This window comes from Gymnodraco acuticeps, unplaced genomic scaffold (genome assembly GCF_902827175.1).
Source record: "Gymnodraco acuticeps unplaced genomic scaffold, fGymAcu1.1, whole genome shotgun sequence".
NCBI lineage: Eukaryota > Metazoa > Chordata > Actinopteri > Perciformes > Bathydraconidae > Gymnodraco > Gymnodraco acuticeps.
Window position 1 is genome coordinate 806,575 of NW_022990027.1, and position 23,980 is coordinate 830,554.

The 23,980-nt window shown below is 46.1% G+C and overlaps 1 protein-coding gene across 1 annotated transcript in view; it reads right to left on the reverse strand.

Annotated features, from left to right (window-relative positions):
* The window catches only part of ebf1a (EBF transcription factor 1a), a 53,484-nt gene that overhangs the window by 28,398 nt on the left and 1,106 nt on the right, over window positions 1-23,980 (reverse strand). The window contains 5 exon segments of the mRNA XM_034214922.1: window positions 18,132-18,200; window positions 19,859-19,932; window positions 21,464-21,519; window positions 22,253-22,316; window positions 23,310-23,466. Coding sequence (XP_034070813.1) covers window positions 18,132-18,200; window positions 19,859-19,932; window positions 21,464-21,519; window positions 22,253-22,316; window positions 23,310-23,466 — 420 coding nt within the window.

A 23,980-nucleotide genomic window follows, 5' to 3' on the forward strand; every position in this document is an offset into this window, starting at 1 on the left:
TGTTTCACTTCTCTTTCTTTTCTCTGCAACTCTTTCCTTCACTCTTTCCGCTATGCATCACTGACACTTCAGCCAAGAGCCCGACTGGCTTGTTTTCGTGGTGACCTGTCTCCCTGCCTGCAGTATATGTTTAAGCGTGGAGGCACGCACACACATACACACACTAATTTAGGGAGATTTATGAGGGGGGCCTTGCACCAGGAGCCATGCAGGCTGACCCCAGGGGTGTAGAGGGGCACTGGGTGGGGGAGGGGGCCTGGCTCCACAGGGGGGGGGACATTAATAATCCAGAACCAGGTCTGTCTCTGGGCCTGGCCCTGAGCCTCTGACACCAGGCTGTAACCGGCTGCAGTGGCCCAGTTTACTCGTAGACACATCCAGTTCAACATGCCGTGCTAATATCAGACACAGAGACAAAGATTGACTAAAAAACACGAAACATAAAATAAAAACATGCCGAAACACATATTGAACACACAGAAATGTGGGTATATCATCACACACACACACACACACACACACACACACACACACACACACACACACACACACACACACACACACACACACACACACACACACACACACACACACACACACACACACACACACACACACACACACACACACACACACACATCGCTCCATTCCTTTGGAGTGCTACTCCTCAAAGTAGCAGCGAGCACCTCTATATTGCACTCATGTCTATCTTAAGTGTCATGATTTATTCAAATAGAACATCTCACAGCGCTGAAAAATTCATTTCCAGCTCGCTTCGTGCATCGCCCCATCCTCCTCTACGTCTCTATCTGCTCATGTCATGTCAGCTGAATTTGCTCCGTTGTTAAATATTTCTTAGAACAAATGGACCCTGGAGGAGGGAGACGATGGGTCATGGAGGATCGGCGCTGTGCCTTTGCCGCTGAGGGACAGCCCCACTTGGGAGGGATCGCTCCTCGCTTCCCCCGGAGCCAGAGCTCCAGTCCCAGCTTGGGGACAGAAGTCCCAGAGACACTTAACCGATTGTGTTTCATCCATTTCATCCGAAAAAGGATCATTCAAAATTCAACTGAGAAATGGTGCAGCGAGCATTGAAAGACAGGCAATGAGATCTCGGCTGCTCGGAGGAATGTGGGAGAAACGAGTGCTGGGGTTGAACAACTTGTAGCCTGACAACATCGCTACCTGTGGCCTGGCTTTACACCAGAGCACCTCGGGGGGGGGGAACGCAACTAAATAAACATATCTGCATGCGTGTGTGTATCAAGGCCATGATAAATAAGAGGCTGTCTGGGTGATGGACAAGCTTGGCAGGCGGTGCTGATTGAAACACTTCCTCTGTCGGGGCCTGGCCCATTAATCTGATGGAGACAGAGACAAAGAGAGTGAGAGAGGGGGAGAAAAGCTCCAGGCCCCCAGACCACGAGAGTAATGAAGGTCCTGGTCCCTCTCACCTCAGTGCTGTCCTGCCATGCTGGGACACTCTGCTACCCTGTCCAGCCCGAGCCCTGCCCTCGTGGGACTGACCGGTGAATAATGGCCCTGTCATCAGCCCGGGTAGACGCCGCCACACAGCCGAAGGGTGTGTGACCGGGTGTGTGTGTGTGTGACCATGTGTGTGTGTGACCGCGTGCTTATGCCTCCGCCTGCATGCCTCCCCGCGCAGTCATTTAGCCTAACTGTTCTCCTCTCCACCTTAGTTGAAGACTGATGTATTCATATTGAATAGTGTTGATTTAAGCACATGTTAAACTTAATGCATAATGCATCGACTATATATAGCTTGATAAAGAGTATTGTGTCAACCCGGGACCAGCACCATACATTGTGGGGATGAATGTGCCGCTTGCGATAGTTCTTTCTTTTTGTTCCATTTAAGCACCGTATTAAATCATAACTATGACTGTGACTGTGCACAGGCTCAAGGTTATGTTTCTAAATGCAGCAGGATCAGAAATCAGAAACTTAATTAGTGTGCCGTGTATGTTCCCGGGTGAAAAGTTGTCCCCTCCGATGGGTCTTGAGGGAGGAATGTGAAGCCAGAGAGTGGGAGAGCCCGAGAAAAGGCAAGGACAGAGAGAGTGTGTGTGACGGAGGGAGATTGATACTGACCAGAGACGTGTGCTTTTGCTGGTGTGAGCGAGTGTATGTGTGTGTGGACATGTGCACATGTGTGTTTTGGCCTCAGTGTTTATCAAACATATTACAGCTCCTTCTAGATTCCTCACCTGCACACCCCAAGCCTGCTACATATGGCCCACCAATCACAAAATAAGGAATCATGCATATATTAGCATAGCTAATGGCCTACCCTCTCCATTTAATATGCAAATGTCCTGAAACATTACTGAATGCCGTCTGTTCTAAATGAATAAATTTGAATCGCAATTAGAATAATCCTTTATAATTAATGAAAACTGTCAATTTTGGTTCATAAGTAATTTGATTAAAGTGGTGATGGGACACTTATGAAGTTCATCGGGCTGCGATGGGTGCGAACACACACTCACACGCATGCATGCAAACACACACGTTGCATGACAACCAACAGCAGGTCCAGGGCTGCAATATTGATGAAGATGATTAATAAACTTATGAAAGTGGTTGTCACACATGCCAGATCTTCCTTTTTTTGGTTTTTTTTAACCCAACACAACTTGTTTCTACTCCTTTACCGCCGTGGCGAAACAACAGATCAATCACGCCTTTCTGCCACCTGACAGAGAAGGAAAAGTGAGGGAGTGATTGAAAAGGTTCCCTGGCCTCGTGGTGCTGTGTCAGTGGCCTGTCTGTCCGGAGGGAGACACTGATGGACTGTCGAGGCGTAGAGACACACACACACACAGAGTCATTACAGGGGGTTGAAACGTTTCCTTGCTGTTCCTCACAGGGGGGACGAGCACTGCTACTGTTTTATCCGCGTATAATAACACATTATGAGGAGCATATAGTTGATAAAGAGTGCGGTCAGTCTGTAACCAACCTCCCGTTCTTCACCATTATCTCTCTCATGCTGTGCTATGCTGCCACTGAAGCGTATAATGGCATCACTTAAATGAGGGTCACTCAACTGTGGGAAATTGTTATGAAAATGTGTGCTGCATGTGTATCTGTGTACGGTATTTATATGCTGGTGTTTGTGCATCAACAGGAACATGAGTGTGTGTACGTGAGTGTGTTTGCATGGCTTCAGCCCAATAATAATGGTCCAGATAGTGTGAGCCTCGCAGACTAATTAGCCATATCACTGAGAAAATAGCAGCCTGCTAATTAATGGGTATTATGGCATTTCAGAAGTCACTGCTCTAATTGGGAGGGAACTGAGCCTCGCATTTCCATACTGCAGTAATACCCGCTTTATCCGCCCGTCTATCTCTCTGTCTGTCTGCCCACTTGGCATGCTTGCTTTTAAAACACAATCCTCTACATGCATGCGGGGGAAATAATGATCCTGCTCACATTTTAAAAAACAGGATGTACTATTCATACATACACTGCCCATTTTTTCCACATAAAAGGGAACTACTTTATCCACAAAGGGGGGAACAATCACTGCACAAAACATTTTAGTAACCTCCGACCCATTATGTTATATATTTATTCTGATTAAATATCTTTTTATTGCTTTTAGAGAATAAAACGCCTCATGCCAAGTGAATCGGTGAGTAATATAATCCGTCTGAATAATTCTCTGCATCATTTTGTATGTGTGTGTCTCTCTCCGATGCACATACATATCCCCTATAGATTCCTCTTAACCCTATCAGACGGTGGGACAATCAAAATAGATTTGCATTCAAATGCCACATGCTCGGTATCAAATATCAAATCAAGCCCGAGTCAGTGAGACAGACAGACCTCCTCCCTGCTTCCTCCACTTCCCCTCCTTCCTCCACCCAGGGTCCCAGGGACTCCCATTCTCCCCCGGACGAGCTCTATCGAGTGACAGGCTGTGGCCAGAGCTTGATTGACAGCCTGTTGATGCTTCTCTTTCCAGCACACACACACACACACACACACACACACACACACACACACACACAACCCTCTACTTCAACACACACACATTTGCCTCCACCACCTCCCCATGCTCTTGCACGGGCCTGGGTGTCTGTGATAGCCCCTGGGCTAGTGCCCCGCAGGCTGCACAGCACTATACATACAAATCACAGTGTGTCAGCCTTGTGAATGGGCCCATTTTGACTTTGTCCTTGTAAAGCCAGCCCCCCCCCCCCCTTGAAGCAGGCTGGATCTGTATCCTGCCTCTTTTTTTTGTTTTGTACTTTCCCTCTCAATCTTATATGCACATAGAGGCAGATCAATTATGAAACTTACACAAAGGGACAAGTAGTCGGAGTGTGCACACACATACACACAAACGCACAGAGAAACAAGCAGGAAAAAATGTCAGATTTAAACGCAGTGCTAATGGCCAGCACCTCACAGGAGCAGGGTATAAATACATCAACAACAACACACACATAGACGGTACACACACGCCCTAACGGCCAAGTCCCGAGGCCTAATCTCACACACTCAGCTAGTACACCTGGTTAATGTTAAGAGGGCAGTTATAGTCAATTACATTCCCATATAACGCATAAACCTCCACCCCGCCTGTGCCGGGAGAGTAATTGAAAACAGGCGCAGAACGCACTGGGGTCCAGACAAAAAGTCAACTTCCCACCCCTGACTTTCCCATTCACTACATGTGCCGTCTTCCCATTCCATATTGTGGAGTCCTGGGGGCAAATGTATGGGGGAAGAAGGGGCGGTCTGCCATTTGGATATAAGGCAGAGAAAGAGCAGGAGGATATGGAGTCATATGAGGTACTGGAGAGGAAGACAAAAGAAATGGGGAGGTGGTGAAGGCTTTGCCTCCCAGGTGAGGTCCAGTTAGGGTCGGGGTGCGGGGGGTGTCGGACTGGTGCTGCTCCATGTGGGTAGGGTGGGGGAGTTGAGGGGGACAGCGGTTGTAAGTAGGAGTTTGAGACTGACAGGTGACATTACCCTGCGTCATGGCTGGAGGGACAGAGGGACAGAGGGCGCGATGGTTATCCAAGCAGAGAAATGTCAACGTCCAGACACCGCTGTGACACACACACACACACACACACACACACACACACACACACACACACACACACACACACACACACACACACACACACACACACACACACACACACACACACACACACACCACACACACACACACACACACACACACCACACAGACACACAAAAACCAGGACAAAGGAGTCTGGAGGCTTTGAGAGCGAAAAAGGCTGGCTACAGTTGGCAGAGATGAAGAGATTACATCCTCTCCATTTAAAAAAGGAGGAGATGAGAATAAAAGAGACAAAGCAGAAGAAAAGGCGAGGAGTCACTGACTATACTACTGCGAGTCAACAACCTTGCATTTATTCATATCGTCTGCTTTCTAAACATCAGCTTCCATCCTGTCGTGGAGCTCTTTCTCCGCATTTGTCCCTTTCCAATCTGCTGCTTTCATTAAAGCCTAACCCAATTTTGGCAAAGCTTATAAAATGTCCATATTGCTGCTCATTCGACCCCATTGATTTAGTGTTTGGTTAAATATTCACGACTGTGGATGCAATTAACATGCTGTTAATGAATAATTGATCGCATCTTAAGCGGCCATAAAACTCATGCATATTAATTATTGAAACAGGAAATATGAAAAAAACAACAACCTTCCTTGTTTTGCCTCAATCAACCTTCTTTCATTTTGTTCCTTTAGTCAGGAAATGTTGAGGGTATTCAAGGGGGAAAAGTGTAGCTCGTGAATGTGTGTGTATGGGCAGGAGACAGGAGGCAGAGAGTGCAGTGAACACTAATGGATCCCATGAACACCGCTTTAACAGCCCTTATATGCATTTAAGCAGCCTTTTGAGTACATCCATTTAGCTCGTACATACATCTCTGCAGTGTGTGTACAGCTCCGTGTGACGGGGAGTACAGTGCGAGTGAGTGTTGTGTTGACAGAGGTAGGAGCTGCCTGTTTTGAGAGGCAAGTGTTTACCGGGAGCGAACACAACAAAAACAAATCTAGCGAACATGAGGGGGCTTGTCAGCGTGAGGCTGGAGATCAGTCAGCCAACAATGAGCTTTCCTCTCCCACCGTGTGTCTGCTGGTGTGCGGTTATAGGCTGGTGTCACCCCTGGCACGTCCCTGGGCCTGGGTGAGTTTAGAACAATAGCGCTGAGAGGGAAGTGGGGGCGGGAGTCAGCCTTGAATGTGCCTTGCATTAAAGCTGCAATGCACCTGTGGTCAGGTGAAAATTCTACTTCCTTCCTCGTGTGTATGTATGAGAGCACAACTGTGTGTTTGCAGGGTTAAATTCATTATCCGAACACGTTGCACTCCTAAACCACTCTAAAATGTCTTGACATGAAATATACATCCCAGAGGCAGCCACACACTTCAGGAAAACACCAATTTATATCGTCGCTTGTTATTTATTTAGCACAGAAAAAGCTCTCGGAGGTGTGTGTGTGGGTGTGTTACCCCCCTCTACCTCCCTCTCAAGCACCTAACTAACTATGTCGATGTTGGTGCCTCAGAGCTAAAAGTGACAAGCCGTCAATTGTGTTCCAATATTAACCCCCTCTCAATGTCTGGGTGCCCGTCTTCTTCTCTGTGATGTTGGCTTGATCAAAGAAGCAGCACTTTGGCAAAAATAAGCAGGGAGAGTGAGATGGAGGACACCATGCTGCTTAAATACTGCTGAACGACTGCATGATTCCCAGCAAAACACTGTCCCCCTTTTCCTTTCTTTGTCTGTTATTCTCTCTCATTATCTCCTTCTTTCTCTCTCTTGGAGAGGCAACATGAGGCGTTGGCGAATCATGATTCAGTATCCTCTATATACAGCCATGCGGTAAGTAGTAGTTCATGGAGTGTACAGTATACCTTTTTATGGAGAGGCTAAAGGCTCAAGCTTTTTATATGGAGACAGGCCTTGCCAACATTTCCCACCCCCCTATGCTGTTCTTACTTCCCTGAAGAGGTATTGAAAGAGGGCTGGGCGGGGGATAAAAGAGAGAAGCAGACCACCTGAGTGACAGAATATGATACAAAGATGCCCCGTGTCTGTGTTTCATCTTATCTTAGACGGTTCACCTAGCGGTGAGATTCATCAAACGCACCTTCAGTCAACTGCAAAGGGGATGGGGGGTGAAGGGAAATGGATGGAGAGAGAGAGTAAGAAAAGAGAGAAAGTAAACACACACACGCACACGCAGGGATAGAGAGAAAGAGGGAGATACGGGAGGTAGATCTCTCTGTGGCTAATTCTCTGGGTGTGGGAAAGCAGAGCACCTAACACAGGTTGGCCTGGTTTCAGTAATGAGTTTGATTTTCCTCTCTGCCTCCTCAGCCTCACTAGGGACCAAGACTGCATAATAACATCCTCCACACACACACACACACACACACACACACACACACACACACACACACACACACACACACACACACACACACACACACACACACACACACACACACACACACACACACACACACACACACACACACACACACACAAACAGGTCTATGGGGAGCTAATTATTCTCACCTGTGTTAATTATTGCTGTAAGCCAATCAGCGGACTCTGTGCTAATTAGGCAGTGTTAGGTCTGATTAGTGTTTTGCAGCAGGCCCACTCAAACTGTTATCTACCATACTAGTCCCCTCAGGCGGGAGAGGAGAACAGGTGGAGGCTTGCCCTGTGTGTGTGCGTCAGTGTGCGAGAGTGTGTGTGTGCGCACTCATCCTTAATAATAAATAACTGAGGGACAAGCTTAAATTCACAATAAAACAGAGTCTAATCAGCTTCTTTTCCAATCAAACTTATATTAAACAAAACAAGGCATGCCATCAATTCAACTAGTCTCTGCCCTCTGAGTTAATTGCCCCGGTTTGGGGTCATTTATTTTATCTGGACAAACAGCCCTGCTGCCCTTTTAGTTAATGAGGGCTGATCCAGGATCAGTTCTGTCACTAATGGCTCCTTTTTGCCAGGATAACCCCTTGAATTGATCCACACATCACACACACAAACCCCATCCTGACCCAGGAGATCCATCTCCTGGGTCAGGACTCAGGAGTGTGTGTGTTTTTGGCAGAGATGCTCAAAAAGACAGGGAAAGACAGAGACGAAGGGAGTGGTGAAAGTGTGAATGGAGGGTCTGTAGACGTTGTCTCAGAGGAGAGAAATTAAAAGGGTAGAAAAAAGGAGAAAGGATGAGAGGAAGAGGCGGCAGAGGGGGGGGAGTGAGAGAGGGAGAAGGAGGCTGGAGGAAACCTTCCTCTTATGACACGATTGATTTTCTTTCAGAGGCTTGAGCCTGTCACTACTGAACACTTGGTCCCCCACTCCTCCTCAACACACACACACACACACACACACACACACACACACACACACACACACACACACACACACACACACACACACACACACACACACACACACACACACACACACACACACAATCACACACACACAATCACACACATGCACAAACTCCGTGCCCTGACCTCCATGTGTGCCTGCTGGTCCATACTGGGTCTAATGACACCAGGGCCTCCCGCAGATCAATACTAAACTGTCACTCAGCTGGCGAGCACCCGCGCACAAACACACACACACACACACACACACACACACACACACACACACACACACACACACACACACACAAAAGCAGTCGGACAGATGCAGACGCGCACAGACACACATGCAAGGTGGGTATGCGCACATTTGTGTATGCTGGAAGCAATGTTTTATACAACCTCAGCAGATGCCCTCATCCTCCCACTCTGCTTCCCCCCCCCCCCCCCACACACACACACACACACACACACACACACACACACACACACACACACACACACACACACACACACACACACACACACACACACACACCACACACACACACACACACACACACACACACACACACACACACACACACACACACACACACACACACTGGACCAAAGCCATATTCTCTCTCCCCAGCCGTACTCTCGCCCTCCTGCTCCCTCACACTGAGAGTCTGGGTCCTGATGTAATATTGATGAGCGGGGATGGAGGCCCTATAAAAAGTGATAGGTCCTTGTGATTGTAAATTATAGATTGTCATCGATTTGACCACACAGAAATGCACACACACACAAACGTATCAAAATAGACACACAACTGCTCATTTTGCCCAGGAGAGAATGGGGATAGACGTCCTGCCCCCCCCCCCCTCCTCTTGACTGACTTATTCCACGCCATTCAATGCCGTCTCTTCCTGTTTCTTTTCGTCTGTCCCACCCGCCTCCCTCCTTCACTCTCTCCTCCTCCTCAACAATCTCAAGCACCCATCCGCCTCTCTCCATACACATCTCAAGTGGCACTTAGAAAACCAGACTGGGGCTCGAGCCAAACTCTTCTCTCAGTGACTGTGTGTTTTGTGTGACTTTTTGGTGTCTTGGAGTCAAGTTTGTGGAAGTCCAATAATTCACCAGAAAATGGGTTGACTGTGAAAATCTGTGACGAAAAACATTTGTTTGTCTCTGTTAAATCACTAATTATAGCCTGGCACAACACAGGGCAGATGCAGGCTAATTCACCATTAGGCCGTTTGGTGTTTATTAAACTTTTATAATGTGATCACTCTGATAACGGCACAATTGTTTCCCTGGGCGTGTGTGATTATACTGTTGTACCCCTCTGTCCCCTTGTAATGGCTCCCGCCGAGCATGTGTGTGTGTGTCCGTATGCGTGTGTGTGTCTTGGAGCTTGCGGAGTAGTGTTTTCCATTTCTCATTAGAGTGGCACAGACTCCTGCTGCAGGGTCAATGGAGGGGGAGAGGGTGTGTGAATATGTGTGTATCTGTTTGAAGGGGAGTGGGGTGGTAATGAGCACAGGAACATAATACTACGGCGTCCACTAATGCTCTGAGGCAGTGACATTAGGCATACTTAACTAATAGAGCCAGTCTCTGCAATTACCCACTGTTATCTCTGCAGCTTTAGAGGGGAACCGGCTTTAATAAATGTTTGTAGTGATGTGATAAATGCCAGGTTTGCTCATTTGTAATCTACACTGCGGGACAAGGGGAAACGGGTGGATCTAATTGTTTTACGCCTCATTCAAGAATGAAGAAAAAAAAAGAACAAAAAAAACCTCTTTCCTTTTCAGAACAATTTCCTCCAGGTATGTTCCTCCCTGTATGTCGAGGATGTATTTCTCTACGTGTCTCTCTTGGCTCTCAGTGGGGGGCTGTTACAACTGTCCTCCTGTCAAACATTGAAAAGCAGTCCATACCGTCACGTCTCTGCCTCCTCTTCCTCCTCTCATCTCCCTTTCATCTTGGCCCACATCAGAGAGCGGCCGTGATTGTGTGTGTAAACATCTTGTCATGCTAACACAGGCGTCATGACAGAAGAGAGACACGCTTCATTAGCGGCACGCTTGTAAGTTTGCCTTTGTGTTTGAACATGTGTGTGTGGGTTACATGTCCACCACTACAAGTGTGTTATAGTGTTTTTTTTTAATTGTCTAGGGTAAGTAGCAGAAGGAGAGGAGTTGTATGGACTAGGTTTTTTGATTTAAGGCTACAGTCTACACAGATTTACTCTGTCAATTAACAAGCAAGTAATCACTTGCTAAAGACAATACACCAACAGCTTTTACCTTTCTGCACACCCCTCACTCTTTTGGCAATAAATCTCCCCTGTTTGTGTGAAGACAATAGCCAGCGGAAGAGAGAGAGGGAGTGGTGTAGAGAGAGAAAACGAGGGGTAAGGGAGGGAGGCAGAAGAGAAAGAGGCGCTGTTAATTGTTTTCCAGAAAAAGGTTGCGAAGGTCTGCATGTTTGAACTGAATGTCACCTCATGTAAATCACAGCGTCTGCGTCGGAGAAGCCAATAACTGGGATAATTAGCGTGACTCTCCGGCGCCGCACGCAGAGATCGAGGAAGAACACGCTGCCGAGCAAGAGCGTTCAAACGCAGGAGGAAGATTCCAAGTGTGATTAACCAGAAAAACCTTCAGAGTTAAATCTGGAGTTCTGAGTGGGAGGAACCAACGACAGACAGAGGGCCAGGTAGAGAGAGAAAGAGAGATAAAGGAAAAGGTACACGTGGATGGTGAAAATCAGAGAGACAAACACATTAGGAGACGCACAAGTAAAGGAAACGAGTGAACATTCCTCCCAGCGAGGTCAAGCCACTCTGTAAACAAACAAACAACATGAGCCGCGCACACACAAAGGGGGTGAGGCGGTGTAAAACAACAAAGTGTCTCAGTCGATTTGCCCACGCCTTACTTTGTCTCCCCTCATCAGTTACATAAACACAAACAAAGGCCTTTAAATTCGGCTCGGCTTTTTGAAGTGAAACAGTGACATGTGCTTGGGTCTCATTTGTTCATGATTAATGCAAAGTAAAAAGAATATATTAGAAATGTAAGAACATATCATCCCTTTGATCGAACCATGCTGTTGACCATAATTGTCTGCATGTTGACGTGGTTGCTTTACGTTTAATTACACCAGAGATACTTCCTTTAAGATTTATTTTTGTCTCCTAACATTAAAGCTCATATTAGTCAAGCTCAATGTCACAAAACTCATATATAAGCAGATGGTTAAACTTGAAAATAATGATATACTAAATAGCCATGATAGACGTCGAAGGGTTTTTTATGTTTTCTGAATTTTTTTTAAAGTCATCCTGCAGAAATATCTCATTAAATGATCAGAGGACATGAAAAGGATCACTGTTGCAGAGTCTCACCACCACTATCACACTCCATATCTCTCCCTCCCAGTCTCCCCCATGCCGTGCAGGTTTTCCTTCCATTGTGAAACTGAGAGCGCCGCTCACAGCGCCTGGCCAGCGATCCATTCTTCCTGGACAGATTGATGGAAAACAATCAACAGACTATACATCTTGCTCGGGCACAGCGGGTCACCAGCACTCATCCTGGACACCTGGACTTACATCCTGGGCTACAGAGCTGAGGTAAGGCGCCAAAAGAGGCGCTGGGATGGAAACTGGCCGATGGGAAGTGAGACGCCAGGTTGGGGGGCATGTGGAGCTGGCATGAGGGCGTAGAGTCTGCGTTCTCGCTTAGCAGAAATAATCAGTAAACAATGAATCATCAGTGAAGGGCTGGGAGGCTATACTCAGCCTGATGGGAGCGGAGGGCCTGGGATCCTTCGCTGAGAGGAGCTGCTGTGTCTATTCAATTACGAGCAGCAGCACAGGCAGCCATGTAACACATTGCCTGTGAGAGAGCACTTAGTGGGCCGTGCGCTCGACTGTCCACACACATCAGAGCGCTGAGAAAACAAAGCGTTGCCCCTGCCGCACACACACATAAGCGTGCACGTCAAAATGTATAGCGTCACACCGAGAGGCACATGCTCGCGCTCTTCACGCCTCATTTGAAAAGCAAATTGAGCGCATCTTCTAGGGCGAGTCACGGACTAAATCCTGGAAAACGGTACCCTTCCCTCACTGGCGGAGCCACACACACATTTCCCACGTCATGCATGAGACCTTACACATAGTAAGTATATCTTCTTTCTGTTTCACTCCCCTTCTATCTCTATCTCTCCGGCCTGCAATTTACAACACCAGAAATGTCTTAAATAGCTCTCAGAGAAGTAGGACGCTACTCATTTGGGTCAGATCTGGCCGGCCGAACCCCTTCATTCTGGGGCAGAACAAACTCGACACAAAGGCAGTGGGAACGGCCAAGCTGAGCAGCCAGGTCAAGCAGGGAATGTCAAGCAGTAATGACAAAGCATTTTGCAGAGAAAATAGAGCTACAACAGGGCTATTTACAACCATGAGGCCCAGAACTTTTCTCAGTTTTGACATTTGTAAATTACATTTTATATGCCCTAATAAACTTTTTGTTACTTGCATTCAGCTGGGGAGCATTAGCCTAACTACCTATAAAGTATGATAGTGGCTCGGTTTGGTTTATTGGGGAAAGAATTAAAAACATAAATACACACACGCACCTTAGCATTAAACACGTACTTCCAGTGTTTACCCTCGTTGTTTCCTCACCACAAAACAAAAACAGCTTGTGCTAATTTGATATTTCATATCATGGAAACAAACCCATGTTTACTCTGGGAATGATGTGTTAATTATTTTATTTTCGTGGGGTGCTGGCAAAATGAAAGTGAGCCAGTTGTTGGGGGTGAGAGTGCTGAAGGTCTGGATGAGAGAGAAGGAGGCAGCGCTGTTTTAAAGGCTCCTCGACCTCAAAACTCCCAGCTGTCAATCAGCGCAGCCGTCCGTCCCCTGGGGCTGCGCTTACCTCCAACCCCTGGGGGGGGGGGGGGGGGGACGACTACCGCAGGGGAAAAAAGAACACAACCAAACAGATGCAGAGAGCTGCAGGTCAATGTGTGTGTGTGTGTTATATTTTTGCCCGCCTGTGGATTCTTATTAGTGCGCATGCGCCTGAATATGTATTTGTGTATAACTTTATTTGAGGGTGAGAGCTGCATCTGTGTCCATGTGTGTGCATGTGTGTGCGTGCGTGTGTGTGTGCGTGCGTGCTTGTGTGGGGCAGATTTGTGAGGCGGCCAACACCTGAGGGAGGGGAGTTCTGCCTGCATATCGATGAGCCAGCAACTCTGCCTCTTTGCCCCTGAGCCCTGCTCAAACACCACAACCAGCTCAGGGCCAGTCCTTTTAAAAGCCTCCCATAAAGTGTAATGCAGCTGCCCCCCCCCCCCCCCCCCCACCACCACCACCAGCCAAAAATGAACAAAAGAAACATATGAGAAGAAAAAAAAAAAGCCTAAAATAAAAAGATCTCTCCTCCCCTAAAGAGAAACACTGAAGAGAGATGCTGTCAGCCTCAGGGTGTCATGACTCCAGCTTCTCTTTGTCTTGAAGGGAAATGTACAGCTAGTGATAGGTGGTTAAAGACACAATAGAAAAGCAGCGATGAGAAACAAGCGGACAAGAGGGGGGAAAAGAATGACTATCCTGTATAATACAAAAAGAGGTCCAGGAAGTGGGACGTCACAAATAACTAATAAAGAGCTCAACAGACGTCAAACACATCGGCAGATTCACTGACAAGAATGTGGGATAGCTGCACTGTAAGTGTGTTTTCACCTTCTCACTAACAGAGTCATGGATATGAAACTGAAACTAAGCTGAGGGGACGGAAGGCGCTGCCAGTAAACCACATTAGCATCAAATGCAAATGAGAAGGGGGCTAATGGCTGGACAGGTGCAGACTGGGCCTCTAAATGACACATACGCACACACATCGCAGGCAACACACACACACAGATGAGATGGATGAATTAAACATGGGTGGGCTCGGCTTGGGGGGCTGGCAGGGCTGACATAAAGTCAATGACATACATTATTCACTAGAGCACGTTAGCCCAGCCAAGGCAACATATGACCTCTCACCCCAGGAAGTGCATCCAAACATAACAACCAAAACAATGAGGGGGTTCCCCACTACAGAGTGACAAACAAGCAGCGCGGCAAGAGGCATCGGCCTGGAAAATGCAATCCTCACAACACTGAAAAGTTGACTTCCAGATGTGTCGGGTTATCTGGTGGAGAACCAGAGCAGGTGTCGGGCTGCGGAGGGCGGAGATGAACCAGAACCTGCTCCACAAGCACTAGCTACCCACCGTGAAGCAGAGCCGCTCCGTTCCACCAGCTCGGAGAACAGGAAACTGTCGGCCATGACATCATCCTCCCCGGGAGGAGCACTTCCTGCCCGACATTCTTCACTCAAGACACACACACACACTCGCCAGGAAATGGCCTCTATCAACACACACACACTCCTGGGGAAATAACCAACATTGATGCGGATACACAAGCACAGACACGCATGCAAGGAAATGGGCCACATCAACGGCAGGCTGCAGGAGTGTGTGTTTGAAAACACACTCAAAAACAGCTATAAACCTGAAATAACACTGTCTGTGCATGTAAACTTGCACAGACAATGGGAAATGCAGGGCCATCCAGTGGATCCTTATCACTGGTCACAGAGAGTTTCTCTCCCCCCTCCAGAGAGGCTCTCCCTGCCTGGGTGGGGGACACCCTGCGGCGGGCCTGGGGGAGCTGGCCGGGCAGGAAAGGGCCACGGGACACAGGTGGGAGGAGGCGTGAGAGGACACATGGGGCCGGAGGGACAGTCAAAGCGAGTCAGATTTGTCCTAAATTATCAGGATGCAGCAAGTAAATTAAAAAAAAACAGATCTGTGTGGATTCAAGAAAAGCTATGTGGAGGAAAAGCAAAGGTGAGAGGGAAATGTGCTTGTGATTTGAGGCCCATCCAGGCACATGATAGTTTGACTAGCAGTGACTGCATATGATTAACCCCACACTAACCAGGAGTGATGGAGAGAGGTGGGAGTGGAGGTGGGGGCTCCCCTCATATTATCCTGCCTCTGTAAGAGGCTAAAGTGGACCACACATGTTTCCCCGGGGAAGATATAGAGAGGCGCACATGAGCTTCTCACCTTTCAGCTGCTGCCCCTGGCCAGTGTCAAGCGCAGACACAACACATCATGCCAAGGTCTCTCTGAATTACCAAGAACCCCCCTCCTCAAAGGTTAAGAGCATACATTATAGCATGAGTTGTCTCTATCTTCAGGACTGACTCATTCAAATCAGATGGACTTAAAGAGACACTCAAAGGGATGACAACGCTACAAATTAAAATACACGTTGCTGCTACCATGATATAAACTATAAAGCTCCTGAAAACAGGACAGATTGTGGGGAAGGTTTTTTTTCAAGTTGAGTAAAAATCTAAGAAATGTTAAAGTGCTTTTTGCTATCAGCTTAAACAAATATGCTTCATAATTAAAATCTGCATGGCATTGGTCCTTGTAGACGCTCTAAACCCCAAACAAATTCTCTTTGCAACAGGAGGTGAGGTGAAGGGACGGGTGAGGGAGATTCTCCCGGTGAGAGAGCGCAGCACCCAGAGCGCTGCAGATCCTCACTGTACCAGATTTGTTCTCCTAACAATCAAATAAGTTTCTCATTAGCTGACTTTATTTTTCCTCATTCCTGCGGTTTTGCTGCAGTGGCCTGTTTCTCCCGTCTTAACGAGAGAGAGCTAATTAGGCAATCAGACCCATTACTCTTCCAGAAGAGTTAGAGCTAGCCCAGCTAATTAGGGCTGTAAAATCTAATCATCTCTGCAAAACAGCAGAGGGCTAACGAGCCCTTATTTAACGAACTAAATAACTTCAAGGGTGGAGAGGGGCTGTTGATGGTATTTCTTTATGAATTTGAAGGAGGGGAACTCGTGGTAATTGAGTCAGTTTCACCCTCACAGTTGTTTGTTTGTTTATTACAACTGCCAAGAATATATTGGTACTAAATGAGCAAACGTATAAACCCACCCTCCTTAATTCCCCTTCAGTCCCCCCCCTTTAAAGCGAGCCAACCCCTCTGTTCGCTCTCCTCTCACCTGACCTATTTTCCTGTCCAGAAAGAGAAGAGAGAAAGAGCTGGAGAGGAAAACAGAGATATTGCTGTTGTTTTCCCTCCCCCTGTTCTAATTTGTTGTTCGTTAATGCTGCCCTCACACCTGAGCCATTGGGCGTCGAGGGAATACCGCCAGCGAGCGACCACAACACATGCTCAGTGCGGGAAAGCTGTTCAGAGCAGAGATCAGCCTGTTTCACCAAGGTGCCTCTGCTCAAACTGCGGCAAACTGAAAGGGAAAGTTTAACCGTACGGCGAAGCGAGGATGGGTGACAGATGAGAAATTCAACAAGTACGCACACATGGCAAACAAAAAAAATCAAAGATATGGCACAGAGTGATGGGCAGGCGTGTTGTGTGAGGCCACGTGGCGGGGTGCAGCTGTCTCAGGGAGCGCTGAGGTGAGGCCTTCCGCTTCGCTGGAGCGGAACAAGGGTGGCGCACACACAAACTCGCACACATACACGCGCACACACACACACACACACACACACACACACACACACACACACACACACACACACACACACACACTCAGGTAAAGAGTGGCTTTTGACAGCAGCAGCGAGCACAGGACAGCTGTGTTCATCAGATAGCACAGGTCACTGCTTCATTAACACTAACACAAATACACTCAAATGTGACAAATTCAAATCAGACATAACACCTAAATGACCTACGATGCACGACATGACCATGCATTTGTTTGGATAGGTTGAAAACAAACAGAAAAGGAGATACTTAATGGAGAAATCATTTACACAGCCTCCAAGTACAGCTTTTAATCTGCACGCTGCAACTACTGCTCAAGTATAAACAAATCATTTCCCTCACACTGTAGGTCTGCATTATTCACACACGTGCACACAGCACAGGCCCGACTGTAAATCTACACACCGGTTTTTTCAACTGACAGTAAATCAGGCGAGCTGCTGCATCATTCAGAGGTGGTTTATGACGGCAGGAGAAAGGTGTACACTTGAAGAAAAGTGTGTGTGTGTGTGTGTGTGTGTGTGTGTGTGTGTGTGTGTGTGTGTGTGTGTGTGTGTGTGTGTGTGTGTGTGTGTGTACAGGAGTCTGCCAGTGTCAAAAGCGCTTCAGTGTAAAACAGTCCAGATTTATACACAGAAACACACACACACACAACCGCCAGGCTGTAGCTGTAACCCTAACTGCTCATCAGCTAAGTCATCAGCCCAACCACACAAACACTGTTTGACCACACTTGAAGCAGAGCTCAACTGCTCTGTGATTGCTTCTCCACTTCTCTCACACACACGGCATATTATTTACTGCTGTTTCACACATTTTGCACACACAGACGATTAAGGTTTCTGTAATTTTAAACGGCCTGCGGCCTGTCTTATTAGACGTGCAGGTTCTTTTTTTTCTCAGACAAATCAAATGCTTCCATTTGTTAACTCCACTTATATGAAAATGTTGTATATGTACGGGTTGTTTCTGCCACATTTGCTACCAGTGTATTCTGCACAGCTCCTATTCTGAGCCACAGGCAGCTGATGTGCTACACTTGTCTCTGCGATGACAGCGCCACATCACATCGGCTGAGGTCAAAGGGCAAAGTTTTCTTACCTGTCGATGATGACAGGGTCTGATGGGGTCTCGTTCCTGTTGCCACAACTCTTCTTATCGCAGCATCGACTGTGGGGAGGGGGGAAGTAAAGACAAAGCAGAGTTAGTCACTGAGATGTAACACAGAGAAATAACGATAAGGTACATCACAGAGAGGGAGAGGAAGTCAGATGAGGGTGCAGGGAAGAGAAAGAGGAGTAAAAGGGCGTGGGACTTTGGCAGAGTTTTAAGAAACAATGTGAATTGGATTTCTGCCGGGCTTCCCGAGGTAAGACCGGGGCTCTAGCGCTACAGTAGGTGAGATCAGCGGGGTGATTTTTTGGAGAAGTTTTGAGGAGGAGAGCTAAAGCAGTGAGCTTGAATGGAGCTGGATACAAACTTGAATTAGCCTCCAGGGCTCAGGTTAGCTCAATTTCTGTCAGACATCACACAACCAGACATCTTATGTTCTCTATTTTTCCTCAGTGCTCGTCCCCTCCCTCTATCCCGCCTCTCTCTCTCTCTCTCTCTCTCTCTCTCTCTCTCTCTCTCTCTCTCTCTCTCTCTCTCTCTCTCTCTCTCTCTCTCTCTCTCTCTCTCTCTCTCTCTCTCTCTCGCGCTTTTCTCTCTCTCAGAAGTGGGTCACAGAGTGGTCCCACTGGACCTGGGGAGTAGTGCATGCTGGGTAGAAGGGGGTTGCATACTGATGTGACGAGTCCTTTCTGAATCGTTTGACTGCAGCACAATATAACAGTGTTGTTGTGTGCCGTCAGCCCCCCTATATCCCCCAGAAAGTATCACAGCGTCTACCTTTTCTTCTCTGTCTGTACCTGTGTCTGACTCCATGTGTGCTTCTACTGTACATGTGTGTGTGTGGGAGGGGATGGAGAAAGACACAAAAGAGAGGGAGAGAAAGGGGGGAGACAGATTGACCCTCCCCCCTACTTTCTTGCGTCCCTCAGGACAGGAGGTTTGGAGAGCCAGATCAGATTTCTGATCTCGACCGTTTCCTGCAGCGTATGAAAACAAGTGGTCTAAATGGCCTTGTGTGATAACCAGGAAGTGGCTACACTTTGCCACTGGCTATATTCTCTACATGTAACTCTACATGTATTTCTAAACGGCTGGTTTGTATGGGGGCAACCACAAACTTTGTGATGCTTTTATTGATTGTAAATGCACGCACAGGCCTGCAAAATCACTACGCTTGCTTCTGTATATTTGACTGTGCAAGTGTCTGTATTTTATGTGTAATCCGAGCCTGTCCCCCTCTGCACATAGCTCAGTGTCAGGACACAGCAACATGCATGTATTACACAGACTAAGGAGGATGGGTTTGAGTAATGAGCTTTTCCTTGTCCTAATTAGCTGAACATGAGAGGGATGCACACACACACACACACACACACACACACACACACACACACACACACACACACACACACACACACACACACACACACACACACACACACACACACACACACACACACACACACACACACACACACACACACACACATATACACACATACACACACAGAAATAGGCCAGGGCACATCTTCCCAACCCACTTTGAGGAAAATTATAAGAATATGATTGTAATTGAGCAGTGCTCCTCATGTATTTGCCACCACTTTACACCGACAGAGTCACATCCGATGTGAAATAAGTATATATGTTGATCGGGTACAAAGTGTCAATTGGACCAATAAATGACAGCTATACCTGGGTGTGTCTTGTCTTACCTGCACATGATCTCGTGGGTCAACAGGACCCGACACATCTCTGGGTTTTTATCCTGGCCCTCATAGATAATCGCCTGAAGGATGGAGAAGAAAAAAAAAGAAATCACAGAAGATTCAAAATAACTGTGATTGAGATTTTTTTTTAATTGGCATGTGAAAAAAGGGAGCCATGATGCAGGGGCAAATTAAAAAAAGAGAAAAAGTGTGTCTCTTTCATCTGGGAGTAGTTTTGCCTATCTGGCAAATGTGTGTGTCGTGGGAATCCAGTCCTCCTGAACAGGAACGCTCTGTTCTGACAGAGACAGTTAAAGAGAAAGTGTGTGTGTGTGTGTGTGTGTGTGTGTGTGTGTGTGTGTGTGTGTGTGTGTGTGTGTGTGTGTGTGTGTGTGTGTGTGTGTTTGTGTTGTGCATGTGCGTACTCCTGCAATTGCATATGTGTTAGTCCGTGCACGTATGTTTATATGCTGTGTACAGTGAGCAGTTGGACTGCCAGACTGGAGTATAGTGCACCATCTGGTCCATACAGCACAGCGTCCAAAAATCTAGTCTGGTTACCCCTCCAACCCCACTCAACATGCTCTCGAGGGCTGTGATCACCCTGCACACACACACACACACACACACACACACACACACACACACACACACACACACACACACACACACACACACACACACACACACACACACACACACACACACACACACACACACACACACACACACACACACACACACACACACACACACACACACACACACACACACACACTGATAAACATGCCAACACACGTGCACAAACACACACGCACAAAAAACATCCCCTCCTACTCCTTTCATTCTAAGGCAAACTCTCTTCAAGCCTAATGGCACTAGAGGCGGAATTGGCAAAACAAAAGACCTGATATCAAAACAGCGTTGAAGGGGCTTATTTTCTGCGTGTTTAAGTCATCCGTACGGAGAATTCCCTCAGTCTGCGCCAGCCCACATGTGCTGCTCTGTATTTCTTTGTGTGATTGAATTGGCCATAACACACTCTGGGATAGTTTGTTCTGTTCACATTGAGGAAATGAGGGTCAAGGTCCTCAAAGAGTGTGCTGGCATGCATCACTGTCTCTCTCAAACAACCGCTTCTGCACCTCGCTGAAATATTCACACACACACACACACACACACACACACACACACACACACACACACACACACACACACACACACACACACACACACACACACACACACACACACACACACACACACACACACACACACACACACACACACACCGCCTGGTGCTTGTAAAAACACACACACATCCACACACCATCCCCACTAACTGGCTGCTGTGCAGAGGTAGAGTATGAGGACACATGTCCTCTACTTTTCTGGGCCCCTGTAAATGTATTCCACAGGTAAGACAGGTCGTTTATCAAGCCGCCTGTGCTGAGCTGAAGTTGAGGGTCTCAGACACAGGCATGCAGCGGGGGAGGAGGTGGAGGAGGGGGGCGGTTGGTTGGAGGTAGGGGCAACATTCAGACCCACACAACCCGCGAACGGATGCACGGGTTCACTCTTTAAACCTGTAGTTTAATGCAGACCTCTTACCTGTTTAGTCATAGAGTCGATGAGACGAACATACAAGTCCTGCTCAGTCCTGATCCCTGCAGAGACACAGAGAGAGGGAAATGATTCAAATGTGACCGGCAGGCTTTACTTCACATCTGAGGCAAAGCTTTCCCCATTCTGGGGGATATTTCAGATCACAAGTTGTACTCAATCTGAAGTCTCCTCTGAGACACTTATGGAAACCGATTGAGCCCGTACTGTTAGTAATGACTTTCTGTATGTGTTGCATGCTGTCATTTTGCTTGAGACTTGAATTTTTTTATTTTTTTTTATTTATCCCTGTTGATTTTATCGCTAAAAATGTATTAAGAACTTTGTAAATGTGCACAGCAGGGATGATTGCATTATAATCAAGATTATTTAATTATTCAATCGAGGCAACAAGACTACAAAAAAAGAATCATTAAAAAGTAAGATGGCAAACATTTTATCATGCTGCCTTGGGTTGTTTACTGCTGACCGGAGAAGATCTATTTAATGTAGGAAGCTCCAAGCAAAACATAATTATAATTATAATAATGCAAACCTAAAACTAATAAGTAAATAAGAATCATATTGTGGTAATTAAAATAATGTGTAAATAACATTTTAAGCATTTAACATAAAGCATTACTCATTCACGATTAATTAAAAAATAATACATGTAAAAAACACGATGTGACCTCTTAAGACATTTGTTTCCCGAGTTTCCTCTCGTTGCTTTGGCGTATCATTCACACACTGCTTTTGTTATTGCTCAATAAAAAAAATGATGGAAGCTAAACTCACCGTTACTGTAGAGGAGCTGAAGCCTATAATGGATCCCATTGTTGGTCTTTTCCCCCGTCGTTTCCTATGAAAATTAAAGCAAGCAGAGCCGGTCAGAGCAGGCATCTCCTCCTGGGACTCTACTGCGCGTCCACAACATAGCACACGTTTGTCGAACTGTAATATAATTTAAATTACTTCGATATGACATCCACGCAGACAAAAGAAAGAAAAAAAGTTTGAAACTTGAACTACTTTTCTTTACATGTTTTGATGAAATATAGCGTAACACGTAATTTCTCGAAAATCTGACCTTTTGAAAAAATAACTGTAATATAGAACTCTTTTCAACTATATTTACCTAAATTAGAAACGGAAATCGTTTGAAAATATTACCACAAAGGTTAAAGATACAATAATATTATTTATATATTCAGTAAATCACATTGTGTACGGTATATAATATTAATGTGTGTTAATACTGACACACAGTAAAATGCCATTTGGATCTAATAAACAAGTCAATACAAGAGCTGATGAATAAAACAAGCATTTAAAGTAAAACACTCCCATTTACCGCTACTTGCAAATAGATCAATATTACGCTTGATCGACGTATCAAACACGAATATTGATGGTTTTTTGGAAAATGAAATATTGTGTCTGACAACACCTGCAGAAATAAAGCAACCCGCTGTGCTCAACTGACATACGAAATATTAATAATAGTGGCAAAAGTGTTAATTCACTTGATTTACACCTTTACGTAAATTAGTTCAACATTAACTTCGAAGGTTCCATATTTATAAAGAAAAGCTAAGATAATCAGAAGTGTGTAAATCTTTCAGGAAACCACATCTAAAAAGCCTCCAGGACCCATGATCCCTGCTGTGTGCGTCTGGCCACTTTGTTAACACACGTCTGGTAATTTATCACTTTGACTTAACAACCAATATACTGTGCATTCATCAGTCGATGCTCCGCTAAAATGCACGCATTACAAGTTTATTTTAAAGATTTTATTACAAACTGTCATGTAGTGATTTGTTTTGGGTTTTTATGAAATGTGCAAACTCACCTTATCCTTCTCTACAAAGTCGATGTAGGTGGTTCTCTCTATTTCCACCGGCTGGCCCTGTCTGTCGTACAAAGCCAGCACGAAGTGGAAGAAGTTGGACTTGCGAAGATTGGAGGGCGGCTGTTTCTCGAAGTGTGCCCGAGCCAGACCCACTCCGCTGCGGACACAAGCACAAACCAGCAGCAGCCACCACGGAGACAGTTACAATTATTTAATTCAATTAAATTGCAACATAAATGAGATTAGCTTTAGAATATATAATCTACAATCGCCTATGTTTCAGTCACTGTCCATTATAAAAACCTTAAATAGGCTACATATATGGCATAATTTAATTAAAACATCTTTCTAATTCGCTGAAAGGCCATTTTAAGTTTAAATCAACAATCATTAAACAACTAAGTACAAGTTTTGAGCTACAGGCCTAAAACAGTTAAAACATACCAATGTATTATTCAAAGATAATTTTGACAAATAAATTGCTTTGGTGGCAGGAGGATACTGTCAATAGAAGTGTGATATTTTATTTCTAAATTTAATAAGGAATTAGATTTTTTGGTTGAAAAAAACACTGAATTTGAACTGTAGAAATATATGCAAAAAATAACCTCTGCTTACTAAAATGAAAAGCTTAACCACCACCGAAGTAAGGTGAACATCTTAAACTCACT